At 37.4% G+C, this 27,024-nt stretch overlaps 1 protein-coding gene across 5 annotated transcripts in view; it reads left to right on the top strand.

Annotated features, from left to right (window-relative positions):
* Positions 1 to 27,024, top strand: part of SLX4IP (SLX4 interacting protein) — a 72,589-nt gene that overhangs the window by 20,167 nt on the left and 25,398 nt on the right. For 4 of the 5 annotated variants that reach the window (XM_032103687.1, XM_032103688.1, XM_032103685.1 and 1 more), the window contains exons 4-5: positions 15,696 to 15,785; positions 18,837 to 18,960. In XM_032103687.1, coding sequence (XP_031959578.1) covers positions 15,696 to 15,785; positions 18,837 to 18,960 — 214 coding nt within the window. The remainder of the gene's footprint in view (positions 1 to 15,695; positions 15,786 to 18,836; positions 18,961 to 27,024) is intronic. The other variant, XM_032103689.1, reaches the window with a different exon arrangement.

Below are 27,024 nucleotides of genomic sequence, written 5' to 3'. Positions count from 1 at the left end.
ATTGTCTGTTTTATGTACCCCTTTGCACCCCAGAAGGAGAACCTAAGGCCCCTGAGGGGACACAGAGTGGCAAAACGTTTTATCCTTCCCTAGTGCTAATCCAAAGAAAGGCTGATGGCTTACTGCAGGTTAATTGTATTGATCCAGTCGGGGGAGAGGTCTGTGGGGCCTCCAATCCTGCCCATTTCCCTGTGGGAGTCAATGTCATCAGATGGCAGATTTTCCTTAATCACTTTTCCACCTGCCCTTACCAAGGTCATATTCAGAGACTGTTTAACTTCATAAATGTACTTGCAGTCATCAAGGAGCATGTGTGGTGTCCTTGGCCTTTTTGGAAGTCTTTCTGTAGGATATTGTGATTGTGTTTTATTATAGCATTGCTTCACTCTGTTTTTATACAGTTATATAAAATATTTCATGCAAAAAGGGTGTATTTCTCATGACGGCTTTTAAACACTTCTATATTTACCTGAAGTTTTTGAGAAATATTTGGTTGATAAAATTGAAGTATTTTTGTGGGCTGTTGTTCTTCAGTGTTTCTCTGAAAACCTAATGAAGGGAGGTTGAAGGCCATATTGAAAAACCTTAAAGCCAGCAAGATTTGGAACATCTAGCCCTCCTACCATGTTATAGTCATTAATATTAATGAATTAAAATGTTTACACACCCTGATCACTATTCTTCTCTTTGATGTTAATTACATTACAGTAGATCATGAGTTCATTCTTCATATCAGGCAAGTAAGGAAATACTTCCTCTTCATTTACCTGTGCCCCTTAGCAACACAGTAGGTCTTAGTCATTGTTGAATAATGTGTGGTTTTGCTGCCTTTGCTATATACAAATACTTGTCTTTCCATCTTTTTAAAAAGCCCTGAGTGGAGCTTTGTTACTAAATTCAAGCAAAAAATAATATAAAGATATAAATACATGGATATAGGTGAGTATAATGAAGCTTAATAGTGTTCTTGGACATGTTAAAACCAAGTCATCTTTTTTTTTTTTCTTTTTTGTCTTGCTCTTATTAATGTGAATCAGATGAAATGGATGGTGTGTTCACTTGCCTGTGAACTGTCTGTGTGGTTCTTGACATCCAGGAGCTGTAATCTGTCATGTGCTGTCATCTCTGTTCCTTCATTGCTTTTACCAAAGACAGTTGTGCAGCTAGCATACTATCAATTTTTTAAATTAAAAAATGAGCTGCTGCTTTCCAAAGGGTAATTCCCTCTCAATCTGTAAAGTAGGTATGGTTTTTTGTTGGTTTTTTTTTTCTTTTTCCCATGTTGAAATTAATGGAAAAAAAGGTAGGTTTTTAAACTTAATTTAACCAGGTTACTCTTTCCTGTGTGGCTCTTAAAAAAGATGCAGACTTGTAGGAAGTGAAATCTCAGCCACAGCTGTTCTAGCTCTGCAGATATTGTTAAAGTTCCTCACTTGGCACAGCCCTGTCTTTGGTAGGTGATTTTTGCAGCATGTGAGGGTTCATCCTTGGGTTTTGCTCCTGTGGTTTTCACACTTACAATTGTATGACAGGGGTGGGTTTTGTAACCAGTGAAATCACATTATATTAGTAGCATCTGCTGTCATGTATTTTAATATAAAATTTGTGACTTCTGGTAGGCATTGCTTAGGTTCCATCAGCAATGTTACTGCTGCATGCAAAGAGGCCTTTCCTCCTGTCAGCCTGGTCTCTTGAGCACAATGGATTTCCAGTGCAGTGGGTACGGGTGAGTATTGTACCCGGAAGGAAAGAAACTTTCTGCCCTGTAATATGATCTGTCAGTTGGAGAAATGCTTCACAGATCTGTTTATCTGCTGCCCGCCAGGGTAAATACCACTGCTGCATTGCCTAGAAGAAAGGGGAAGTCTATTTCCTACAAGTGATCTTGAAATTCATCTCTGAAAGTCTTCAGCAGAATGCACGTGGATTTTTGCTGTTGAAGCTGATTGCAAAGTTTTTAAATGTTAAGAGTTGCATGTCTTCTGGGATTATTGTTAATTTTGACTATTTGAAAAATTTAATTGGGAATGTAAAACTTCTACTGGATCTACAACCTTAAAGATACTGATGGATAAGTTTTGTCCTCAAGTACAACAAATTGAGTCTCTAAGTGTGTCTGTAAACTTGTTCTGCATCTGTGCAGAGGTGTTACAATGGCAGAATCTGACCATGTCTTTTAAAAATCTATGCTTTTCCATTGCTTCTACTATTGGTGATATCCTTTGGTTTTATAAGATGGATAATTAATAACGTTTTTTTGAAAATATTTTTTTCTTAAGCATCTGTATCCAGAAGTACATACAGGAATCTTTATTATCTTAAAAGGGACTGTGAAAACAAGGTAATTAAACATAATGCAGCATTAGAAAGACTGTAGTCTTAAAATCTGGTTCTGTATTATGCCAAATGGATCTTTACTTCTGCTGTTTCCATATGAGTGAAAGTGCTGTTGGCAGATAAGGTTTACAGCTATAGATTCATGCAGAATTTTCTTCTAAAATTCCAACACTTTCTTGTAATATTGAACTATAAGGATATTTAAAGCAGTTACTACTTAATTTCCCATGAATATTGAGTGAGAGCACTTTTTAAAAGCCCCTGGAAAGCAGACCTAAATACAAATCTTGTAACATCGAAACTTCAGTGGACTCTGGCAGGTTACATTTCTTTCATACTTCTGTGTTTCCTTTGAAAGAAAAGCTTTCCCAGATGGTCATTGCAGGGTACTGAATGAAACCAGTAATTTTATGTAAGCATGTAAGTTCATAGCTATGTCAGAATTCCTTATTTGGCTGCTGGATTCTTTGCAGAGGTTTTTTTCATTTTTATCTTTACACTGTTAAATGAAGGTAAGTTGAGGGTAAGATTATCTGCAGGGTCAGAGAGAAACTTCAAGCATGATAGGCAAAGTATCCTTACCGAGTTGGAACTAGAAATAAATACACAAAGGGAAGGATAGGGCCATACTGATAGTTATAAATTAAGTGTCAAGGTTTCAAATCTGGGAAAGGATCATCAGAATTTATAAAGTTCTATTTAAATAGTCCATTCTCCTCACTTCAGACATCTGTTACTGGTTATTGTTTGAGTGACCACCATGTACATTATACAAAAAGGAATGTGTTTTTTGTAAGATCTCTGCTAATGTGGCAGATAAAATCCCAGTGTTTGATAGCAGTGCCAAAGGGCAAAGAGGTGCTGAACAATATTCCTCATCTTTACCATAACTTTCCTTCCTGGAAAAACAGGCTTTGACAGTGGGAAAATGAAGACTGAGATAAGGAGAGGTGGAAAGAGGCTTGGGAACTGAGAGTGATATAGACCAGAACTTGAGCAAGCTGGGGAAAAAGTCTTCTCTTAGGCTGAGGCACCAATAATTTTTTTTGTTGATTACAAATAGGAGTTATATCTCCATGCTATGGCAATAAATTAAAAGGACTAGCAAGCTAAGGAGCAGTTGTTTTTGTTGGCATGGAGTGTAATCTGGGCCTAGTTTTTACATCTCTAGCAACTGATTATTGCCTCGTGTAAAGTAAAATGCACTGGTTTTATTAATGTGAAATGCTGCATCAGTCTCCAAATTTCATTTTTTCAGAGAAGCAGTATTAGAACTGATGAAAATTATTTGCTTACTCCTCAGGAGAGATGAAGCAGTTGACAATGATGGTTCTCTTGTTTTTATTGATCATGGGCATTAAGTTTCAGTACAGCAAACAGGGAAGTTTTTTACCTTTAAACTGTATTTCTTTCACCCTTGGAGAGCTAAGCAGGTGGATACAGGTTATGGAAAATTAGATGTGCTGCAGACATATTAAGTAATTCCGTTTTAATTTTCCATTTTAACATCTTGCTGGGTAGACATAAACACTGCAATTAAGCAGGATTTAATTCAGCCAGGTGACATCTTAGATGCCCGATAATAGATGGCATAGCTGAATTTATTGAGCTGCTTTCTCCTGTCAGTTTTACTGTAGCCCTTGCCTGTTTAGAAGATGCATTAAGGAGGAATTTTGACCTTGGCAGGTGTCGAGAAAGTCTTGTATTTAAATTCAGGAAAAATGTCATGGAAGAATTAGGAGGCCTTTGACAGTTTTTTTGCAATAGGGTTACAGATGGAGCAGGGAGAAAAAGAATCTAGTGAATGTACAAATATGTGTATTTTTGGATAGAAAATGATAAAAATAAGAATTTTGAGAGACTGTTTTACAGAAGGTGGGACTTTTTTTCCAGCAGTTTGGTTCATTTTAGGGGAAATATGGAAGACAAGTGAAGCAGAATTAGCCATTAGCTTATGCATGATTCTCTATATTTGCACACAACAGGACAGGGTGCTAAGATGCATTTGTAGAGTTTTGCTATTTACTAATATGTTAAAGAGCTGACCTTTTTGAAACATACGCATTAACTTTGGAATCATAATGTTCTCAGCTGCGAAAGAAACAATAGGTATTAATACACTTTACTAATTTTATTTTGTTGTAGTTAATTTGTACTCTGCACTGGAATAAGTACACAGAAAGCCACCTTTTAGAGTATGTGTGAAGAATGAACTTTGGCAGATGTTGCTCTTGTTAAACTGTCCTAGCTCCATGTATGTGAGAGTGCCTTGTATGATGGGACTAGAAAGTTGTCAGTTCAATATCTGACGTCTGTGTTGGGTGAATTAGCACAAACTCCAGTGGGGCAGAATAAATGGATATCAGGATTAGTGTAATACATTGGGAAAAAGTCAAAACACCCATTATAAACAGGAGTCAAGCATCACAGCCTTCTGGCATCTTTACAGGAGTGAGTCTAAGAACAGGGAAATCTGGTTGCCATAACCCATTCAGGTTCTCCAGAAGGGATTGACAAGGTGCTTCACCAAAGGCTCCTGAAGTGAGCTGGAAAAGAAGGTCCATGCACAGATTCCCTGGCTGAAGGATGAAGGTGGATGAAGGCTTTACTGGCATTGAACAGGGAACTCTGGAGCAGATGCTGTATTTGTAAAGGACCTGAGAAGGGAGCTGAGTTACAAAAGGTTAAAATGCAGTTGTGCAAAAAATCTCAAAGTATTGAGTGACATGATGATTTGAAATGAACTAGAACATGTGATTCCTAGTGGCATGTGTGATTGGATTTGCCACACGATGTTGTAGATGCAAATATTCAAGCAGTTTTATGAACCAGTTAACAAATTGTGGGAGAACACAATCACGGATGACTTCCAAATACAGATGCATCTTATGAAATATAAAACCCAGGGTCTCATGTTGACAAAAGTCTAATGTATCTGCTGAGGAAAGTATCATTATTTGCTTATGTTTTTAACCTTTTCCTGTAGACTTCTTGTTTCTGTCAGAGCATACGGGTCGGTATATAACCCAATATAACATTGTATATATTTAATGTCTACATTTTGTTGCATAAAATCAACACTATTTATCATTTTCAGTGATTTTAATGTTTTCCACGTGTATTAGGATTGGTGCTAATTATCACTGGAATTTTTCTAAACATAATTGTGGGAAATATTTCCCACATATTCCCAATTAGTAACATAATCCACGGGAAACTTGGAAAAAAAAAATAATACAAAGGCTTTGAAATGTAAAACTTTTTAAAAAGGCATTCCCAAATAGCAGTTGAAATCCTAGGTACTGGTAGTGTTTTTTGACTGTACTAAAATTATGTCCTTGTTTCTTTAAGGCAACAGCTTTTTTGATCCCAGTGAAACAGAGAAATGGTTTTTTGAGAATAAATCAATGCTTCTTGCCATTCCATCCCTCTCCATCTGTAAAACAGAGCTTCTCTGAAATCTTGAGAGCATGTTGTTTCTATTATTCTTCATAATAGGTGAAAATGAACAATGTGTTACCCATAATGTCTGTACATTGTGTTTTTCACAAGTGTTTTTCCTTGGGTTTTCATGATGTGATTGACCACATGTGAATATCATACCTATCAGTGCATGTAGTATGAAAAAGAATTATAAACTGGCAAAGCCAGCTAGAGATTAGGCTCTACTTATGCAAAGTACTGAATTTGTTTCTTTAAATGTTTGTTTTCATGTTAGAAACAATCACACTTTGTTTGGATTTCCCTTTCCACTATTGGAAGAGACTGGAGTCAATTAACTGATTTTTATAAATTTTTAGAAGAAAAATGGTCAACACTTCCCAACCTCAGAAACTGAGTTGCAGGAAGAGGAATATTTGCAGAAGGATTCACTTTTACGAATTAGAACTGTTTGGTGAGCCTGCTGTGGGGGCATGTAAATAAATACTGATTAACCTGTGCAACCTAATGCTGTACTCACCTGCCTTCCTTAAAGGTCAGGGATGGGTTACTGGGGCCTCCTGAAGGCCTGAGGTTGGAGCAGAGTCAGGTGCACTTTTTCAGCTGTATCTGATTTAAGTTAAGGTCTTGTCATCCACCACCTGCTTTTCATTGCCCTGTCCTCCTCCCAGCAGTTACCACTTAAGTTTGTTAGGAGAGATATATGAATAGTCACTCCCTATTTATTTCTGTCAAACTCAGTAGATTTTAGGATGCATTTTCAAAAAGATGTTGAATCAAAAGTGGTTCAGGTAGGGGACAGTTATACCTGTTCAGCTCTGGTTGGTGGTAACCTGTGGGAGATGTGAGATGGAGGCAGTCTGGGGCAAGGATGGACAAATGGGGAAAGTGCTTCCTTAGCAGGTTGTGTTTTAGTCCCAGGAGCCTTTCTGGTGACAAACACTCCACCAGGTACTTTTCACAGTTGATTCTTGCTTTTCACCAGCTCCTCAGTGTTCAACTATGTTAATATTTTACATATTTTTATAAATTACTTGTTGCTCCTATTCTTTTTGTATCCATTTTTCTTTTTTGTTTAAGCACGAAGTCTATTTATTACATACTCTGTTCAATGCCAGATGAAATGATTTTTTTTTTTTTTGGACATTAAAAAAAAATTATATTCCTTTGCTTGCCAGCTTGTAATTCCTTGAGGTTTTTGCTGATCTGTTTCCATTTTGAAATATGAGGTATTCTCCATCATCTGATTCTGCTTTTTCAGCAGTAAAATTTAGAGCATCACTTGTTCATTTGAAAGACTCATCTGTTTCTTCCCTTGTACCTTTGTAGATAAAGCATTGAATATTTTGTTGAACTTTCCTCTTCTTCTGCCCTGTGTTGACTTAATATGCTCCCACTTAATAGAAGGATTTTGTCCAAAGGGTGTCACTTTTGTAATATGCCTTCTTCAGCAGTGAGTCACTTTTTTCTTACGCTCTTTCTGAAAAAGCCTTGTTGCTGTTCGGAAACTTTCCTGGCTGGGTTCAGACAACTCAGTTAAAACACAGAGTTAAAAAGAACTTCTTTTACATACTTGGAAAATGCAACATTTCAACAATTTCAGTAAATTTAACAATATTAAGAAGTTTGGCTCGGTATACCTTTTTAGCCAATAAAAATACTTTTGCTTTATGTATTTGTCTTAAAGTCTGATCATGTGCAATTGATGTATCTTTAATCTGTTAAATTATTTTGGCATAAAGATTTAGCATCTGCAAATATTTTATATTGAAACATGGGCTGCAGATGTTGGGTTTGGTTTTGTGTTGCCTCCTGCTTCCCCGTTCAGTAGCCGCGTGCTGCGGTAGGTAACGTTTTCAGGAGAGGCAGGGAAGGAAGGGAGTTCCACAGCAGGTAAGACCTTGTCTCTTAGAATAAAAAAGGAATCTGAAATAATTGCAAAGTTGGACACGTGGAACAATTTCCTGCGTGGGACCTGCCCTCACATCCCCATTCTGTTTTTGTGAGAGGGAAGTCAGCCCATCCCTGCAGCTGTTGGACAAATAACTCAGAAAGATAGTCATGGGTGCATTATGTGCTGGAAAACCTCTGCTCCTTCACCCCAGCAATGTGCACGTTACCTTGTGAAACAAACACTGTGGTTTGCCTCTGCTTCACCTTAGGGGAACCTTGTAAATTGTGTTTTCATGCTATCTGATGGCTGGATTTATTTCCTCTGACAGAGTTTACCTCAGAAGATACTGAGGGTGGTGTCTTCGCCTAATATTTACTGCACTTCGTTTTCTGATATATGCAGAAATACATAAAATCAGGTGGTACATTGCTAATTTCCTCAGCCCTTCTCTATGGTGGTTCTTTTCATGCTGAACAAATCCATCCGTAACTTGCCAATACATACTTGGTGATCTTTTGTTGATGCTTTAAAGTCTGGCAGATTAATATTAAAATACAGCATGTAAAGCATGTATGGGAAAACCTGTGAAAATCATTTAACAAGTTGAATGTCTGAAAAAGGCCCTCAAACCTTTTTATTACTGGCTGTAATTTCTTCAAAAAATTATATTGTCATGTTACAGTTGGCAATCTTTAGGAGTTCTGGAAGCTTTAGTAATCATGGCAGTTGTTTTGATACCTATTGCTGTAGTATCTGATGACTACACACCGAGTAATTCAGCCTTGCAGGGTGTTTTGTACAAGGTGTGTATGAGTGCCTTTTTCTCTCCACCTGGGGAAGAAATGAAATCCCTGTACTGATTTTGTAGAACCCCAAAGAATGTCCCCCATTCCAGTTTAGTACAGCAGTGGCAATGCAATTCTTCTCATGAATTGCTTTCATAATACCAAACTTTTATTATTGATAGCGCAGGGTAAGAACTCGGTAAGAGTTTGATCTTTATCTGCATCCACTTACCAATGATGAGGTGATACACAATAATGTGTTATCCTGTGGCACTCCGTTGGTGTGGCTAAGCCCTAGGAAGTGTCCTTAAAATTAAGAATTAATTGCATTTGGGTAGATTGTGAATATGTTCACTTCTCCAGTTAATACGTCCGCTCACCTTCCCCAGCCTGAAGTGGCATAAAAACAGGTTGTTGCAGACATGGGTATTTCGTCATCGCTTGCTTGCAATGATTTAAAAAATACCATAGTTTTTAGAATAATACTTCACAACAAGAGGGTGAAAGTAGCTTGTTGGAATCTCAAATTATCTTTTTATTATCTTGAACAAATACTGTGCTGCTATTTCTGTTTTTCTGGATCAGTCCTGAGACAGGCAGGGACATGGTGTATATCCTTTCAAAACAATGGTGAGATTGCACTGTTACTTGGAGATTTTGCCCTAAGGAAAAACTTGCTTTTTGCAATTGTTTGAGCTCCAGCTACACGACTCGTTTCAATATGTGGGCTACAAAACCTCCTACGGAATTGGGATCAGACCAGCACAGATTGACAACCTAAATTATGCTTAATTCTCTCATGCAATTTAGGCCTCTTTTTCAACATTGTTCCTGATAGAGCAGTTCTCCGAGACCAGTTCAGATGTTTAGATTAAGTAATTACTGCTTAGCCTGACTGTGGGTGATGAACTGAAGGCGCTGTTTGCACTGCAGCGTTCCTACATTGCTGAAAACATGCAGCTCTTTTACCTCGGCAGGTGCTTGGCTCTCTGAAGGAGGTGTCTTCATTAATTTATTTTAATCTGTTGATTTGGGTGGATCGCTCACAATTATGTGCTTTAACAACAGTGTGTTAGTCCTCAATTTGAAAGTCTCCCGTGTCATACACAGCTCCATCAGATCTGAAACTCCTTAGGTTTTTCTATGTTCTCCTCAGGGCTGAATAATTCACAAGTATTTCTTGTTTTCTTTTTCTTGTAATTTCTTAAGTTTAATATCCTGTCCATCTGCATCTGTTAAGAGTCTAAGATGCTGCCTTGATGTTGCATCCTAGTTTCATGTGTTGTCAGGCCACATTTATCAAAGGTGTGTTCTAAAGGCTTGTTCTCTGCTTACACCTCTTTGCTTGGCATGAGAACCTCTCAGTGTGATTTTAGTGTGCCTATAACTTATTGATTGACTTTTCAGATAACTGCTTCTTCTCTTCCACTAAAACACCAGAAAATTAAATACTCCTCCCTTCAGGAATTTTTCATACATAAACTATACTTCTAAAAAAAGCAAGCCAACCAGTTGTGAAAGATTACTTAGATATAACTCTTATGCAGGTTATAAAACGGGGAATTTCCTCCCTGCTTTTGGAAAGTCTGAATGCACTTTAGATTGTCCAATTCCTGCTGAATCTGTGTATAATTGAGTACAGCTATCTTTGAGGATAGATTTTCAAGTTAGACCCAGTTCTAACTTGACCTTGATCTGCTTCTCCCTTTTTACTGTTGCAGTGACCCCACAGATCTTTGAAAGCCGGGAATTTAAAAGATCTAGGTGATGTTAGCTGATGGCTATAATCCTTCTTCAGTAAGAAGGATTTATTTATTGAAACTGTTCTCAACTTTAGTATATAAATTTATAACAAAGTACAAGCTTTGTACAATTTCCAGAACCAAGCAGCTCCTATTCAGAAGAAAGGTCAAAAGTAGAATGTAACTTTTTTATCCCCACTCCGACATTTGCATCGTATTTCTTGAGCATTTTGAAAAGTGGACTTATGTCATGATTTTCTAGAGGGATCCTGGTTTTGGCTTCTTCTGGAGGCTTCTCTCATTTGTTCTGCTCTGTTTCTGAATCAGCTGTTTAGAAATCTTTCTATAATTGCAAGTTCCTCTTGTTAGGTGAGCTCCTGATTAATCTCATGACAGTAAAACCATTCACTGGTGACCTTTTGCTTCCTGAAATAGAGAGTTGGAAAAACACCTTGCTCTGAGCATTAACCAGTGAAACACTATTTCTGTGCAACTTTGCTGCCTGTGAAAAAAAATTCTATTATTCCCCTCCCCCCCCCATACTTTTTTTGGTTTGTTTTTTGTTTGTTTGGGGTTTTTGTTTGTTTGTTTTGGGGGTTTGTTTGTTTTTTTGTTTTGTTTGGGGGTTTTTTGTTTCCCTTGGACACCCCCCCCAAAAAAAAAAAAAAAAGAAAAAGGAAAAGAAACAAAAAATGAGCAAACCCCTGGAGATTCTGGAGAAAAATATGTGGAAAAGTCATACACATATCAAATTGTAACTTCATCTACTTAAAAGAATGAGAAATGTACGGTGTTAGCTGTCACCAAAGTTCCTCTGTCCCTTGTTAGCCGTCAGCAGTGGTGGTGGCATAAATAACTATCCTGACTCCTGTGTTTATACAGGTTGAGGCATTTAAGTACTGGAACAGTGTCCTCTATGGTTTGGGAAACTCTGCATTACCTCCAATCATTGTGCTCCTAGACATGCTTGTAAATGAAAGTTAAATTAATGTTGTATAATGACAGATAAATCTCTTGTACTGTATGCTCACTTGCTTAAGTGATTTTTGCCTCTTGCTATTTAAGAGAAAAAGTCAAGATACTATAAATCATTGGTGCTAAAAGTATAAACAAAAGAAAACAAGTCATTTTCTTTGGGATCAGAAAGATAAAGGAGGAGAATAAACTTCTAATAAGCCCAGAAACGTGAATTTTGTCATAATACAGTTGCCATAGTGTATAGACCAATGACAATACATAATTATACTTAATGCTGCAGATGTTAGAACTTGCTTGATTCAATGCAGAACACTTACTGATTTTCAGAAAGAACTTACGATGGAAAATATTTCAATTCTCCTGTTTATTTTAAGACAAGATATTTCACATAAGCTTTTTATGTGTGGTTTTTTTATTTTTTCCCACAAAATCTCTTGGCTGTGCTTTTGCCAGCTGGAGACTGGAGATGATAACGTCCTATCAATTTTGTCACAATGCCACAAAGGGCTTCCAGTGGCATTTTTGAGTGGTCATTGGGATCAAGTCTATTTTTTTTTTTTTTTAATTTTAGATATAATCTAAGACTGGAATAAAATTCTCTCTGTAGCTAACAAAGTAGCACAGTGCTCAGGGAAGAGGGAACAGTAAGTAAACAGTTCCTATGTGTTCATCATGGAGGAGTTTTGGAGTTTTGAGTGCGTAAAGGTTGCAGCTCGGCTCCTTCCCACCCATTCCAAAAATCAGCCAGACTATCAGATGTTTCTGTTCCAACTCAGCTTCAATTAATTCTGACCCTCCAGCCCACATCCGTAATCTCAGAAATGGGAAACCCTAATATGTGTCTTGGGAGGCTGGTTCTCCAGTGCTGTCTGCTTTAATGATATAGCACATTTGGAGTGGTGTAACTGAATACAAACCCACCATGCTCCTCTCCAGCATCCCAAGGACTTTCTGTTTTTAAGGACTAGTTTTATGCTGTTCAAGTGATGCAGTTTAAGGAAACGAGAGTACCCATGTAGGAACCCACTGATTGTAAAAATGAGTATAGCAATAAAAAGTATTTATTTGGGTTTATTTATTCATTGGGGATTTGCAATAATAGTTCACTGTCTAATATGTGCTTATTTCAAGGTTTCAGCAGGTTCTGAGCAGATGAATTTGCTTGACTGACCACTTTGTGTTGGGTTTCGTTCTATTTACGTTACGTGTCTGGTTATATTTTAAATTTGCAGAGGCTATGAAGTGTTTGATGTAGTCGTATAAACAATTTGATTTCTGAAAAGATGTTCTGAATTAGACGCCATTGCTGTACAACAATATACTAACAACATTCTGAGATCATTTTAAGCCCTTTGTTTAGTAACACAATGAATGTCATTAGACTGTTAGAGTAAGAATGTGAACATTAAAAACAGCTTGTAAAAATGAAGAGTTTTTGAAATCTAGAACTATGGGGGATATCAAATTGGAGCATCTGCTTCTGTCTTTAATTTTTGAGTGAAATGTTTTCCTATTGATTCTTGACAAATGTGTTTCCCATCAAATCAGGCATTCAAGTTTCAGTTTTGACAATCACACCTCAAAAAACAATTTTCAGTGCAAATTTTGAGATGGATGTTGAAAGCATGAAATTAAAAGTTGTCATTCTTTTTGTTTGCCTTTCATTTGTGGTACTTAGGAGTCACGAGTTGCATCTGGCAGCCATGCTGACTGGAAACACTTCATTTCCACTAAAATAAAAGCTAGTATTTTCATGGAATTGCATATCATCAGAGTAAAAATAAAAATAGAAACTTCTATAAGAGCATCAGATCTGCTAATATAAAACTGTGTTCGTTTTTCTTCCACTTGCCTCTGTTCCCTGCAATTATTTGTATTGGCATTTAGTCTGTACTTGTCTTTTGCTGCTGGAGCAGCCAAAGTTGTATTGAGCTGCTCAGTATAAATATCATCCCTACAGCTGTACCGTGTGAAGGCACATAAAGCATAAGTCAGGTGTAGCTCTAGCAGGTATTGTGCAGCTCAAGAATGCAGGGGAGCCTGCGTGGGAGCTGTCGCTCATATCACGTCCAGGACTTATGAAAAATAGGATGTAGTGAGGCTCATGAAGGTTTGTGCTTGTATTCTCTGACTCCTCATCTTCCTCTTTGCCTGTGCCAGTTGTGCATCCCTGTGTCCTGTCCCAAAGCTGTTCTGGTTGTGTGGCAAAACTGTTGGCTTGTGGTTATTGAAATATTTTCAGGTGTGCTGTCTACAAGAAGAGTGCTCCAAAGCTTAGAGGGATAAAAATCTTCCATGGGGAAACCTTGTCTCTTATAAGGATTTATGCACTATTTATATGTATTTGTTTTTTCTTTGAAGTACTACAAATGTTAGGTGTGTTTGTAAAATTTTAAAGATAATTCTAACTGTACCGTTATGTAGTTTTGAATGTGGTTTGTTATTTTCTTTTTTCCCAGTTGTTTTGAGATTGGCAACTGAGACAAATAGTGCCATTCAGAAGAAAATAATTACAAGCATTCTCTCTCCTTGAAAAACAGGTCTATACTTTGCATCTCTGTATCTATATATAAAGTTTTGTAGTCATTAGAAAATGATGCCAATTAACATGGAGCATTTGATAATTTGAATTTTCTTGATGTATCAACTACTTGTTTGTTGTTATTAGTGCTGAACCATGAATAATTTACTGGCTTTCACTTTAATCTGCAGCGTCTGCTAACTTTGAAGTTCAGTAGTCAATTTAAAGTTTGCTGGAGCTGACTAATGATTCACCAGAGATTTTTGTGAGATATTTTGTCATCCATTTAAAGCTTGGAAAGGTTTGCTGTTGCAGCCATCTGGCAATTCTTGGTTCTCTGGAGAAAAGAGAAGCCTTTTGATACAATAGATCAAAGCATTCTGCTCTTTCAGTGACTGATACCTATAAGTAACTTAGAAGTTTCTCAAAATGATTTCACAACGCCTGTCTCATTTGCCAAACTTTTGCATTCTAGCTACAATACAACACTGGCCATGAATTACATTTTAATTATATTTGCATCATTATTTAGAAACTTCTGTTTGCATTTGATTTACAGATCCAAGTGTTCTATAAACCAAGAGGTTTTTAATTTACCAAATACGCTGCTATGATTAATAAAATCAATGCTAAATCTTGTGGCTCTTAGTGCTAATGGCATAGGTAAGGGTACTCTCAGCAACTGTACTTGTGCTATACCATAAGCCTGAGATATTGATGTATCCCTTAGACTGTAGGTGATGTAAAACTAGAGTCTAAAACCATATATCCCACTATTTGTAGAACTAACTCTGTTAGCAGTTGGAATTCTGAGATTGGGCTTTGCAGATGTTTGGCAGTGAAGAGCAGATATGGAGAGAGTGAGTGAGGACAGGAGGTGAGCCCTGCAACATCCCTTGAAACGAGCCCTATCTCACGCCGGATGGTCCGTGCACATGGGAGGTTTGTCTGGGATCAGGATGTTGTTTCTAGTCCGTCAGACATTCCGGATGTGCAGTTGCCGTGACCGCACATGTCCAGTCTTCTCACAGAGTGACTTCGTTGCATCACAAGTGCGCCACAAGCAGCCAAGCCAGAATGATTAAATTGGCTTTTACCTTGCATGTTATTTAGTTAAAGGGTGTCTGAGTGAGATTTGGTGCTGAGTTTAAAAGGGAACCCATTAGCTTGTAATGCCCCATATCTTTGTGCAGGACAGGAGGCAGCAGTGAATAAATGCCCAGTGGAACTGGGATGTGTTCATGCCATTCACTCTTCCTGGTGTTAGTTCATTGTAATGATTGATGTACCAATGAAAGAAAATAATCCTTGTCTGTCACACTGTCCTCAATCAAAACCTATCAAGGAATTTCAGAAATAGCTGATGTGTCTTGGGATGTAGCCTATATCACCCAACTATCTCTATGTAGTCTTTGGTAATAGGTAAGCCTTATTATTTAACCATTCAAAGTACAGTAATGACTAAATGGCAAATGTGGTATATACCAAATATCCACTGACAAGTCCTTCAAACTTGCTGTTCTTTACATTAGGCAGCTTGGAGAGAGGAAAAGACTTCTAAGATGCTGAATTTTTGAGTACTGAATAAACTTTAAACACCAACTGGATAATTAATGTGGTACCAAATTTTCAGAAAATAGAATGATGTGAGTTTGGTGAAGGAAGAGCTAATTTTTCACACATTAAAATTTGCTTGAACTCAGATTTAAAAGTGGCATTTAAATAGCAGAAGAAAATTCCACATACTTCTGCTTGTTATATTTCAGTGAGCTATCCAAGATAGGTCTGGTGCTCTTGTTTCTTGTCCACAAACAATGATAAATTTGTAATTGCGTACTTCATAAACTTCCACAATTTAGTGTTCTGCCTGCTGTAACTCTGAATCAGATGCATGTGCTTACCTGATTGTTTATCTCCCCGTCTGCTCAACATGTGCTTCCTAGCAGCTGCAGTTCAACATGTTTTTTCTTCTTTTTTTTTTTTTTTTTTTTTTCCAGTGTGGGAACTTTGCTGTCTTGGTGGATGTTCATATTTTGCCTCAAGGCTCCAGTAAAGACACCAGCTGGTTTTCAGATCATGAGAAAGAGGTACAACAAATATCAATTCTACTTCAAAAGCATGTGGCTGCAGGGAAAATGTTGGATTGCCTTGAACTGTTCAGAATTTTTCAGTGTTATGAGAATATTGTTAGTTATACCTAAGCATCAGTGGTTGCTGTGGGACCCCTAAGTCAACCATATGTGCTTTTTGGGTCACTAATGACCACTTTAAATTTGCTTTTTAATTTTTAAACTCTGTGTGTGTGCACATATATGCATGCATGCAATGTGGATTCTTCTGACTTAGCTTTTAATTTAAAAAATATGTTTCTCATGAACATTTGTAAATTATCTTCTGTGATATAAACCAGATTGTGCCAGGTATCGTTTTCTTGGTGAAATATCTTTCTATTAATTTTCTTTTTTCATTCTGAGAAGTGTAAATGATATTGCATTTAGAGGGTACAAGAAAACATAAATATGCATGATAAACCGTAGTAGAACTGTTGCATCTTATGAAAAGAAACTTCCATGATTTTTAAGTGTATCATGTGCATAACCTGATGAAACTGGGGAAAATCAGTGCATCAGTGAGCTGCAAAATTCTGCCTGTAACTTTCATCAGAATATAGAGAAATCACACATGATCTTGTGATGAGTTCCTGGCTGGAGCTTTCTCCTCTGTGTGGGAACTTGAGAAGTTCCCTATTGAAAACGAAGGCAGGACATGTTTGGGATGCCTGTGGACTTTCCCGCAAGTCTCCGTTACGGTAATTTTCAGCAGATAGCTTCCCTAATAATGCCATCATTAACTTGTCACTGCACAGCGTCCCCAGACATCTCAGAGTAATACATTTAAGTGAAATTAAAAGAAACAATAAATTAATATCCTGAGGGAGCAAAAGCTGAATATTTAGCAGTTTGTGGTTCATCTGATTTGTGGTTTATTAAGCAGAGAAATAAGAAAATAGGGAAAATATTTTAGATTTCTTTTTTATGACTAAATGAATGCTCATTCCCTTTTCTATTTATAACCAGCTTTACGCTCCTGGTTATCTGAGTTTTAAACGTTTTCAAAATGTATTTTGTAAGACAGCCAAAACAAAAGAGATTAATTTCAGGAAATTAGATCATGATTGATTTAATAAAGAGGCATGACAGGACAGCATTCAGTGCATTTCTGTGACTGCACGTTTCGAGAGAAGTACAAAGGTTGCATATTTTCAACAACTGAGAAGTGTGAGTCCAATAGCTTTGCAATTCACTTCCTGAAAGTCCTATGCAGAATCTTTGTGTAAGTGAGGGGAGGAAGGGTCCCAAAGAAAGATTATTTTGACATATTTTTTATGAGGGCTTTTACATGTTCATCTCAAGTGGTTTCTGGAAAATACTAGTGGTGGTGCAGCCCTCTCTGCCTGTCTGTGGGAAATGTGGATGCCTCTGTAACAAATGCAGCTCCTGCTGATCCCCTGCTTACCCTGGATGAAATGCATTAGCTTGAGCTCATGGACCCTGGTGATGCTGTCCCAGTGGCCTTTTGGCTGCCAGCTCCTCCTTGGAGCATGTGCCATGGAGGGCAGGATGGGAACTTCACCAGTGCCCAAAGCATGGGATTGGTGTAAGGAAATACAGCTGGGTGTTGGAATGACCACCAGCACTGTGACACATTGCTGTGACCAGTTGGATGTAGTGTATTCTTGGGATTGCTGTGAGATGCTGCAGTTTTTGTCCTCCTTCTGCCCTTCCAGTTTCCCTGCCCTTTCTTCCACATCCCTTTTCCCCTGGAATAGCAAAGTCAAAGTTTTATCTTTGCACTCTGAGGTCTGTAGGGTACTTTGTGGAAAGCCATTTAAATAATATTTCCATAAGCCTAACAAGTAAAACATGTTCCATGTAAATGAAAGAAGTGCATGGTAATGTTTATTGCTGCAGAAGGAACCAAAGACAAACCATGTTTCTGCTGCTTTCTAGACCTTTTCATTCTAACCTGAACACAGGCCCATGAAGGAATGTGTAATGGGAGCACTTTAATGAGTTAAACAGAAGAAAAAGCAAATACAGTAATTTATAATTGTACTCTACAAGCAGAAAGGAAAATATATTTCTTACTGTAAAGAGAAAATACTGGTTGTGATTGACTAATGTATGTGCCCTGCTTTTATTTAGAGCAATGCACTAAAAATTTGTTGTTCTGAGTACTTTCTACATTAATCAAAAGGAAATTTCAAGCCAAGATAGCTTAGAAACTACTTATATAATTTTATGTGTTACCCAAACACATTACAGAGGTAAAGTTATATTTTTGTGTGCCACAAAGTATTGCTTCTGTGAGCACATAGTTATGAACAATGGAAAATGAGAACACTGAGGAAAGGGCTCAAATATGTATGTGTGTATTAAGCTTAAAACTTATTCTGGTATTCAAGAGATGAATTTTTTGTTTTTACTCCAAGTATTTTTTTTCCTGGGTAATTCTGGCTGAAGGCTTTGTTCTTCCGGAGTTGTGTGTGGTTTTATTGTGCTTTGTTGAAGAAAGTATGAAAGATATGAACATTTATGTTTAGGAGCAGAACAATCTAAATTAATTAGAGCAATTAAGTCGCTGTGACCTAATTTGTTCAGAGTCTTCTCTCTTTCCACCCCCCTCTCCCCCCTGAAATTGCACTGAAGCAGAATATCTGTTGTGGTTTATAAGGATTCTTGTAGAGAAATAGTGTGTTGACAATTCCTGAGAGGATTTATACTAAAATTTTGCTTAAATAACTCATGCTGTGATACATTTTTAACATGTATCCTACATTTTAACATTTTCCTCCTTTGAATGCATATGAAACTAATTTCTGATAAAAAAGTTAGCATTGTAATATAATGTATTTCATCTGCCAAGTAAGAATTTCATAATGTACTTTCCTCTCTTGTTCTGCAGAAAAATGGTTTGATTCCCCTCCTTTTTCCCATTCATTTCCTAACTGATGTGCTTCTGCTCTCAATGTTTTTCCTTTTAATGTGAGAGGGGGTAATTTTGTATTGATTTCTGCTGTGTGCCTGTGGGCATTTCTGTAAATTTAGATCAAACCAGGCCGGTGGTTTCTCTTCCAGGAGGTCTGCAAGCTGCTAGAAGAAGTTGTTGCTTCAAGGGTCAAACACTACTTGGAGGCACATAAACAACGTGGTCAGTGGAAAGCCATGGAATATGGATCATCTGGGCCTTTGTTTCTTACCGGTAAAAGAAATTATTTAACTTAGTGTGAAGTAAAGTCATGGGGAAAATACTGTTCTTCGTTTTTTTCTGTGAGAAACTTGCCATCAGGAAGGCCTGAAATAGCTGATGTTTGGGTATGGAATTACTTCAGTTAGTGAACAAATTAAGTGGATTTTAATTTTCTTTGTTACTTAAAAGTGAATGTAGTGCTGGTACTATTAGTCCAAGAGCCTATTATTAGAATTTAGAAAAAGAACTTATATAACCCTTGGTCCTGCAAAATTGGTTGAAATCTTGCTGGTTAGTTAAGTCTCCTTTTTACTCAAACATTTAGTTTAGAATTTTTAAATACAGAAATAATATCTTTACTTCTCCTGCTTTTGGCAATCTGTTCAGTCTTAAAAAGTTGGTGTGGTGTGATAAATGACATTTGTCATTCCACCAGTGCTGCTGCAGGCTTGGCAGCAGCACCCATCACCTTGGGAGTGCAGAAGAGAACAGCATTAAGAGCCTTCACCCCGTCGGAGCTCTTTTTTTGTGTTTGTGTAAGGGTTGAGACCAACGGGTGCCATTTCAGTACATCTACATTTGAAACTAAAGATCACGGTCACTTGTAGCTTGTACCTTGCTGTTAGATCAGCTTTGGGGCTAATTGGCTGCCAGTTTTTGTTTGATACCATTGCACCAATAGCATAATGGTGGGGTTTACAGTTGATAGGCTTATCTGTTGGTCTTTTATCATACCAGCAATTTATTTTTAAATAGTTCTTGGGCAAAAAATTACAGATTTTTGTTACTAGCCTGGAGCAGGTCATAAACTTGTCACAGAAAAGAAGGGCTGCAGTAGTAAAGCTCTGTGTTGGCCATGGTTTGTCACATTTCCTTAAATACATTGAGGAATCTCTGCTGACGTGTGACTTCTGCAATGCATGTAATTACATACTTACAATATATGATCACTGTACTCATAAATTTTAGAATTCAACATATGTTATAGTAACAATTTTAATAGTGCACAAATTCTTTGCCTCTTGAAATGCTTTCCATTATGGAAAAGGTATATTCCTATAGAATTCTATTAGATGGTTGCAGCTTTAAACACTATTGTCAATAACAATGAGTGGCTTTAATGAGAAAGCACAGGTTACATGCTGTATGGTTGGCTTATTATTGCAAAATTTTAGGCATATATGGGAGCCAGGTTCTTCTGGCATGACATGGCCTTTTTCTCACCCCCAAGAACACAATACCACATAAGCAAGGGGTGCTTCAGGCCACTAAAGTATTTTCAACCTCTTTTTTTTCCTTTCAAGTAGTAACTACATTTTATCCCTTTAAAATATTACTAATGTCAAGCACATGAACTTTCAGACCCCTGTACTTTTCTGATTGTGAGTGAGCAAAAAGAATTTTCTTCAGTGAAAGCAGAGGGACATTACAGATGGTGGGATCAGAATTTCTAAGATTTGTTGAGATTCTTCTGTGTTTTCTTTTATCAAGGGATGTTTTTTATCATTTATTTTTTTAAAGTTTCCTGCCTCAGTAAAAAGTAGGTTTTGAAAAATGATGATTTTATAAGGTAAAACTGCCAGACATAATAACCGGTTTTATATATGTGGGCAGATGCAACACTGATCTGAGGGTGTTTGTGAGAATTTAGGGTCTTCTATTTTCTTTTGTATCATGAACATTTCAGTAAAAATACTGGTATGCTGTCCCAGGGTTGTGAACTGATCTTCTGCTTGACTCTTCCCCTTGTTTCCTGAAAATTAAAATCTTAGGGATATGCATTTGAGGAGGTCATCAGTAAGATCAGTGACAGTTTTAGATTAAAGGATATTTACTTTGGATGAGGCAGAATGACTGTTCCATCAGTTTTCTGCAGTTAATCTCACCGTCATTAATTAACAATAAAGAATTAAAGGAAGAAAACAGGCTGTGATAACGAACATTCATGTTAAGCTTCATTTCCAAAGCCAGCTCTTTCTTCTTCTCTCAGCCTGCTTTGCTCAAGGCTGTAATTTGTAAGAAAGGAGTGCTTTGTTCAGGTCCAAGAATCAAGTTTCTTCAAGTTCTATTCAAGTCTGTTCTTACCTGGGGAGGAAATAACAGAATAGGTGGGTGTTCACTGGGGCAACCGGGCCCTGCCTCTAAGGACTGACCCTTTGAGGTGAGCCACAGGGCCGGGAGTCTTCACCAGTTACCTCTTGTGTTCTGCCTTCCTCTCTAGGATCACAGGTTCTGTTTGTAGGCTGCAGGGAGATGGTTTTATGTTTTTCACACCAATGAAGTGCCTCATTCCAGGCCAGTGCTTGGCTGGCAGTGTTGTGTAGCACACAAAGGAATGCACGAGCCTGGTACTTGCTCCACAGAGGTGCTGCTGGGAAAAGGCTTCAGCTGCAGCTATTGTTGCATTTGGAGGCTATGAAGAGTTTGAGTTCTTCAAACTCTGAGTGGTTTCTTTTGCTCCAAGTTATTCAATCTGTATTCAAACCCCTGCTATTGTAAGGAAGTGTGTATCTATAGAAGGAGCCTCCACACGCTTACTAACTGGCTACTTACTATTTCCAGTGTCCCAGGTCAGCATTCCATCCCTGTCTGAAGATGCATCTTTTCAAGTCAATTTTAGCTAGTTTGCTGTACACACTGCGGGATGTATTCAAAATTTCTTGAAAAGAGAATTATTAGACCAGTATTAATAAGATTTTAGGCTACCTTTAATGTGAAGGTATGTTGTATTAGGTTTCATTTCAGAACTAGAAGCCAAGCTACTTTACTTCAATGAGCAGATCTAATCCTGCAAGATCTGTTGAGCAGGGAAGACTTGTTAAGTCTTCTACTTCCTTACTACTATAACTATTTTGAAAAGAAAATTTTCACCTATCACAGCTTCTTTTTAGTATTAATATTATATTCTGTTTAATATTAATATTATTTGACACTACCTTTCATTTTTGTGGCACTTAATGTAAATATCCATGCAAGTTACTCGTTAATTTACGTTTCTTTTTTTCTTTTGCATTTGAGTTCCACCCACTCTACAGTGTGTGGTGGGTCGCATACCAGCTCATTAGGAAATCTGTGGGTGTTAGACACAGGAGAAGAAAGAAAGAAGGAAAGAATGGAAAAATGAGAAAAAGTAGCCAAGACAAGCAAGTTCTTCCTATTCTTCCTTCTGTCTGAACAATTTCCACACCCCTCCCAAATGGCCAGTATGAACAATTTGCCAAAGTAAGCTTTAATTTAGTCTTTGGACATAGGCTTTGGTATAAACTCTCTGTTTCCTGTGTTTAATTAATGTCCAAACGTGTTTGACTTTGGTTTATTTTATTTTTTTAAAGAGAAATTTAAAATGGGGTGGATTTTCAAAGGTTGAATTTTGCCTGCATCACATCTGCATGGCCAAAATCATGCAAGAAGGATATTGGCCAGGTATGGCTTGTGACTGCATTATTTGAAGTTTCATGTTCCACAGAAAGTGGCTGGTTTTGATCAAGAGCAGTGAGAATTAAGAGGAGACTACAGAGGACTGAGTAGAGATATTAAATACAGGAGAAATCACAAAGGATGAACTGAAAACAATAAGGAAGAAGGTAAGGTTTACATGGGCACAGAGGAAACAATAAGGAGAAGTGAAAAAAAAAATATGGCTGATAGAAATGTCAGTGTTAGAAATGGAAGGAAGGAAGACGGTATATTGTAAACTGACCTTCTTCCCCCTCTTGAGGGAGGAGAAAGTTAACTATGTTTTTCCTACAAGTAATTTTCAGATCTATTCTCATTCCTTCCCTAGCATCCTTGCTGTTTTTCTTGGCTTGAGGGTGGGACATTTTTGCTCTGATTTCAGATCTTTTTATTGTACAGTCTCTTCTACAGTGAAAATAATTAGAGATCATGCTGTCACATGGCACAGTGAGCTCCTAGCTTGATTTTATCTGCTTTCCCTGGGATTCTGTATATTTTTTTACATATTTTTAACTTTCTTCTCTAATGAAATGGGGCTTACTGTGGTCATGTTTTCTGTGTTCATCTGTTCATCCAGGTGTTTTTGCAAATGTGACTGTAGTTTATTAACAGGTAGAAGTCTCAGACTTGAAATTCTCTGACATTAACTTCTGAGAAGCTTACTAAAATGAGAAACTGGAAGAGATACAAGAGCTGTTATGAGTAGTTCAGCCTTACAAAGAGCTGGAGTCAAAGTTCATGTCTCATTTAGTGTAAAGAAAAATGCATAAGATGCAATTTCATAAGAAAATACTTTTCTCTTGCTTATGAAACGATTTTTTTGGCTCCTGCAAGCACACAAAAAATATACAATAAATCATGATGGTAAATATTCCAAACTCTTTTGGCATTGCATTTTAATTTGAACATTATGATGTTTTTAAGGGAAACACCCTTTTCAGACTGCCCCAGTTTGCTTTAGGAGTGTTCACTATTGCTGTAGGACATGAATTGTGTGAAATGCTTGTAGGGTATGTCCCACATTATAATCCTGTAACAGCAAAACTGATTTATTCCCACCCTCCCAGCTGTTAAGTCACACTCCTCTGCTGTGAAACTGTTGGTTTGGTTTGAACTAGAATCTTTTCACTTGCCTTGCTCAAACAGCAACTCTACAACGCTTTGATGGATGCAGCTACAGGGGAGAATAAGCTGCCATAGGGGACTGAGAAGGAGTCTTTCAAATGAACTTTGATAGTTGCAGTTGCACATTGTAATATCTGTCTCTCCAAAGAATTACATTGCAGCTTCTCTACAATGGGCTCATTTATGATTTGTGGCCAAGTCCTGCAAATCTGTGTGAACTTTAAACTTACATTCATCTGTCTGTGACAACAGAGCTCCCTGAAGTATGCAGTAACTTATGCAATAACTTATGAAAAATGTTTTGATTAGTATCACGTACTTAATATTTCCTGTATTTGCTTTAGGTTACTTCCCCCCCCCCCCCCCCCCCATTTTTACAGCCAGATAATGGGGGAATAAGGACATTTTTTTTTTCACCAAAGCATTTTTCTTCTAGAAGATCGAGGTTATATATCTGAACTTTTTGTTGTTGTTGTTTGGTTTTGTTCTTTTCTCAGGGTAACTGATACTTGACAAGAACAAAAGAAATGTCCATACTTACACACTCTTTGGGTGTTTTCTTTTTCTGTGATTTTTTTTTTTTTCTATCTTACCTTAGATTGTAATACAATAGAATTGGGAAAAATGCCAAGAAGGGCAACAGAGATGGTCTAAGATGAGGAAATGCAATACAGGGAACAGTTGAGTGTTCCTGGACTCTTCAGCCTGGGAAGTATATAAATTAGGGGGAATACAACCAAGATCTATGAAATCATTTCTTGTCTCATTCTTTTCCAGTTTGAGAGCAAGGGTGTATCAAATGAAGGTATTGGAAATGCTGTGGTAGTTAGGGGAACTGTGGAACTCTTTGCCAAAGGATAATGGGCATGATAAAGGCTTGTGCTGCATCCACAGCAGCAAGAGAGAGTATTCCAGCGAGGGGACAGAATCTCCTTTGGTGCACTAAAGGCCTGAGTTGAGAGGGCTTGGAGCCTGGCAGTTACCAGGGGAATAACCACGTGCACTTGGCTCTTGTATTTAGTGTCTCTTTGTAGGCATTTTACAGCCAAGGTGTTTGGCTTTAGGGACCTTTGGTGTTCCCCTGTGTGGCCTTTCTTACCACCGTGCTCCTCTGTAAAACAAGACCTCATTCAGTCAGAGTCAGTGGGAGTTAGAGACTGGCAGAGGAAGTTCTGCACTGTCTGGGACTGAAGCATCTACCTTTGGAAGGATCTTCTGTTGTGGCACTGATACTGGCAGAGGCTTCAGCAATGGTTGTCTCTGTCTTACACGGGATATTTGCAGCTGCAGCACCAGGTGGGTTGAATGTGATCTTCCTATTTTACTTCTTCCCTGGTGGCAGCTCCCCGTGAAATTATTTATGGTCTTGGGTAAGAAATGAAATGTTGTACTTATTTTAAAGATTCCTTAATAGAGTGTTTTATGTAGATAGTATTGGATTGAAAAGAAATATAATTTATTTAAAACAACAGGAGAGTTGTTTAATTTGGTGTATTTTTGTGAAAAGGAAGAATTTGCTGTTGGTTTTGAAAACAGTCTTGACCTCTAGCCTTAAAATAATCTCTGCCTTAATGCATTGTATTGCTTTCTTTTGCTTTCATCGTTTCCATTTTTTGTCTCTTGTTTCCATATGATTTTCTTCATTTTATGAGAAGAAAAAATAGTATGAAAAGGACCCCTAGTTGTGTGTGTGCAAAAAAAATAGTGTTTGTATGCACAAACAGCTACTCTTACACATCTGTGTGAACTATAAAGGTCTTCCTTCATCATCCAAGTATTTCTGCAGTGATTTTGCTGTTAGTATTTCAGTTTATGCAAAGACACATATATTTATTAATTTATGCAAATTTGAAGTTAATCTTTGGTGTTTTCATTCTATAGTTAGGCAAAAAAATCAGCATCCATTAATCATGTGTCTTTACAAAGTGGAGTTATGTGTCTCAGTCTCTCAAAGTTGGCTGGAACTTGATAGGTAATTTATCTCCGTCAGTTAAAAATGAAGTTTAGGGTACTAGTTTGATGCAGGTGTTTCAAGTTAGGCAAGATGAACCCCGCCTTTAATTTCTGATTTGATACTCACCTGAGAATATCAAAGTGACTCTCATCTAGGCTAGGGAACATACCTTTGGAAAGAGCCCTTGGCATGCTTGTTCCGAGTGGGAATTCAGCATTTTTGGAGGGCACATGAGGTGAATTTGAAAATCTGTTCCTAAGCACTATTTCTTACTTGACTGCCTTACTCTTCTTTGCAACGTATTTTCCTCTTGAAGGTGCTCTTTCATGTGTGCTCGCCATAGGCTTTACAGCTTCTCTAGTCCCTTGAAATCAGGAATACAGAGGATGGATTCTCAGTGTACAGCCCATGGACCTGTTTTAGCACTAGGCACAGCTGGAAGAGGTGGCAGATAGGTTTGGGGTTTTTTTGAGTGCTCACTGTTTTGGTTGAAATGTTTTGATCCTAAAAATTAACTAGGTTTACAGTGTCTTTTGTGTTTAGTTCAACTGTGCATTAAATGAGATGGAAAAAACCCCAAGGATTGATTCTTATTTTGAAATTAACTGTTGGGTTCCTTTTAAAAATGTTCTTTATTAAGTGTATCTAAAGAGAGCAATATTGTTTTGGTTAGAATGTAAGCAAGAAAGAATAGGGATTTGAAATAATACCTGAAAGAAATGTGATTTCCCTAGAAATGTTCAGAGGAATTCACTTAATTGCAACCAGAAGTTTGACCTGGAAGTGTAATGTTTTGACCTTTTAGCTGTCTGGCTTCCTAAATGTGTTGTTTTGCTCTCTTTAAACTGTGAGAAAATCTCTTTTATACATCTTTAACCCTTGCCTTCCCTAAAAGTCTCAATAAAAGTCTCAGTAAAAGTCTGCAAACAATCACCAGCAAAAGAAAAATCATCATGATATTTTAAGGAAAAAAAAAAATCATTGCATCTATGTTTTGAGCACTGAAGTCCTTTCTATTTTCATTTTAACTGGAAGTAATTGGGGGTATAATTTCACTGTTAAATATGAATAGGAATTTCTTTTAAACTTTCCATGCTGCCGTATTATACAATAATACTCTCCTTTGTTCTTTTGTTCTTAAGTTTCATTATCATATGACCAAGGTAGAAATTACAGCTTTTAAAATTGCAAACATTTTTGTGGGTTTATTCATATTTGGAAAATTTTTATTAGCCATTATAGGAATCTGTCCAGGTAGAAATGGAGGGCCAATTCCTGAAAAAAACTGTGCCTCTTTTCCCCGTGTAAGTAGTTCAGTGGGAGCAGTTCTGGGTGTTTGATTCACCACTGAAGTACCAGGTATGTTGTGGTTGTTGCACACTAAGTATTTCTGTGGACTACAAAGGCACAGTGGCAGACCACAAACAAAAGCAACGCAGCAAAGCTTTGCAGGGCCCGTGCCTTAATTTGTAAAAAAAGAGATAATTAAATAAAAATTGAGTAGTGTAGCAAATAATAAAGACTTTTACTTGAAAACAGGA

The sequence above is a fragment of the Corvus moneduloides genome, chromosome 3 (assembly GCF_009650955.1).
Source record: "Corvus moneduloides isolate bCorMon1 chromosome 3, bCorMon1.pri, whole genome shotgun sequence".
Lineage (NCBI taxonomy): Eukaryota > Metazoa > Chordata > Aves > Passeriformes > Corvidae > Corvus > Corvus moneduloides.
The sequence above is the reverse complement of the archived record's forward strand: the minus strand, read 5'-3'. Positions and strand labels throughout refer to the sequence as shown.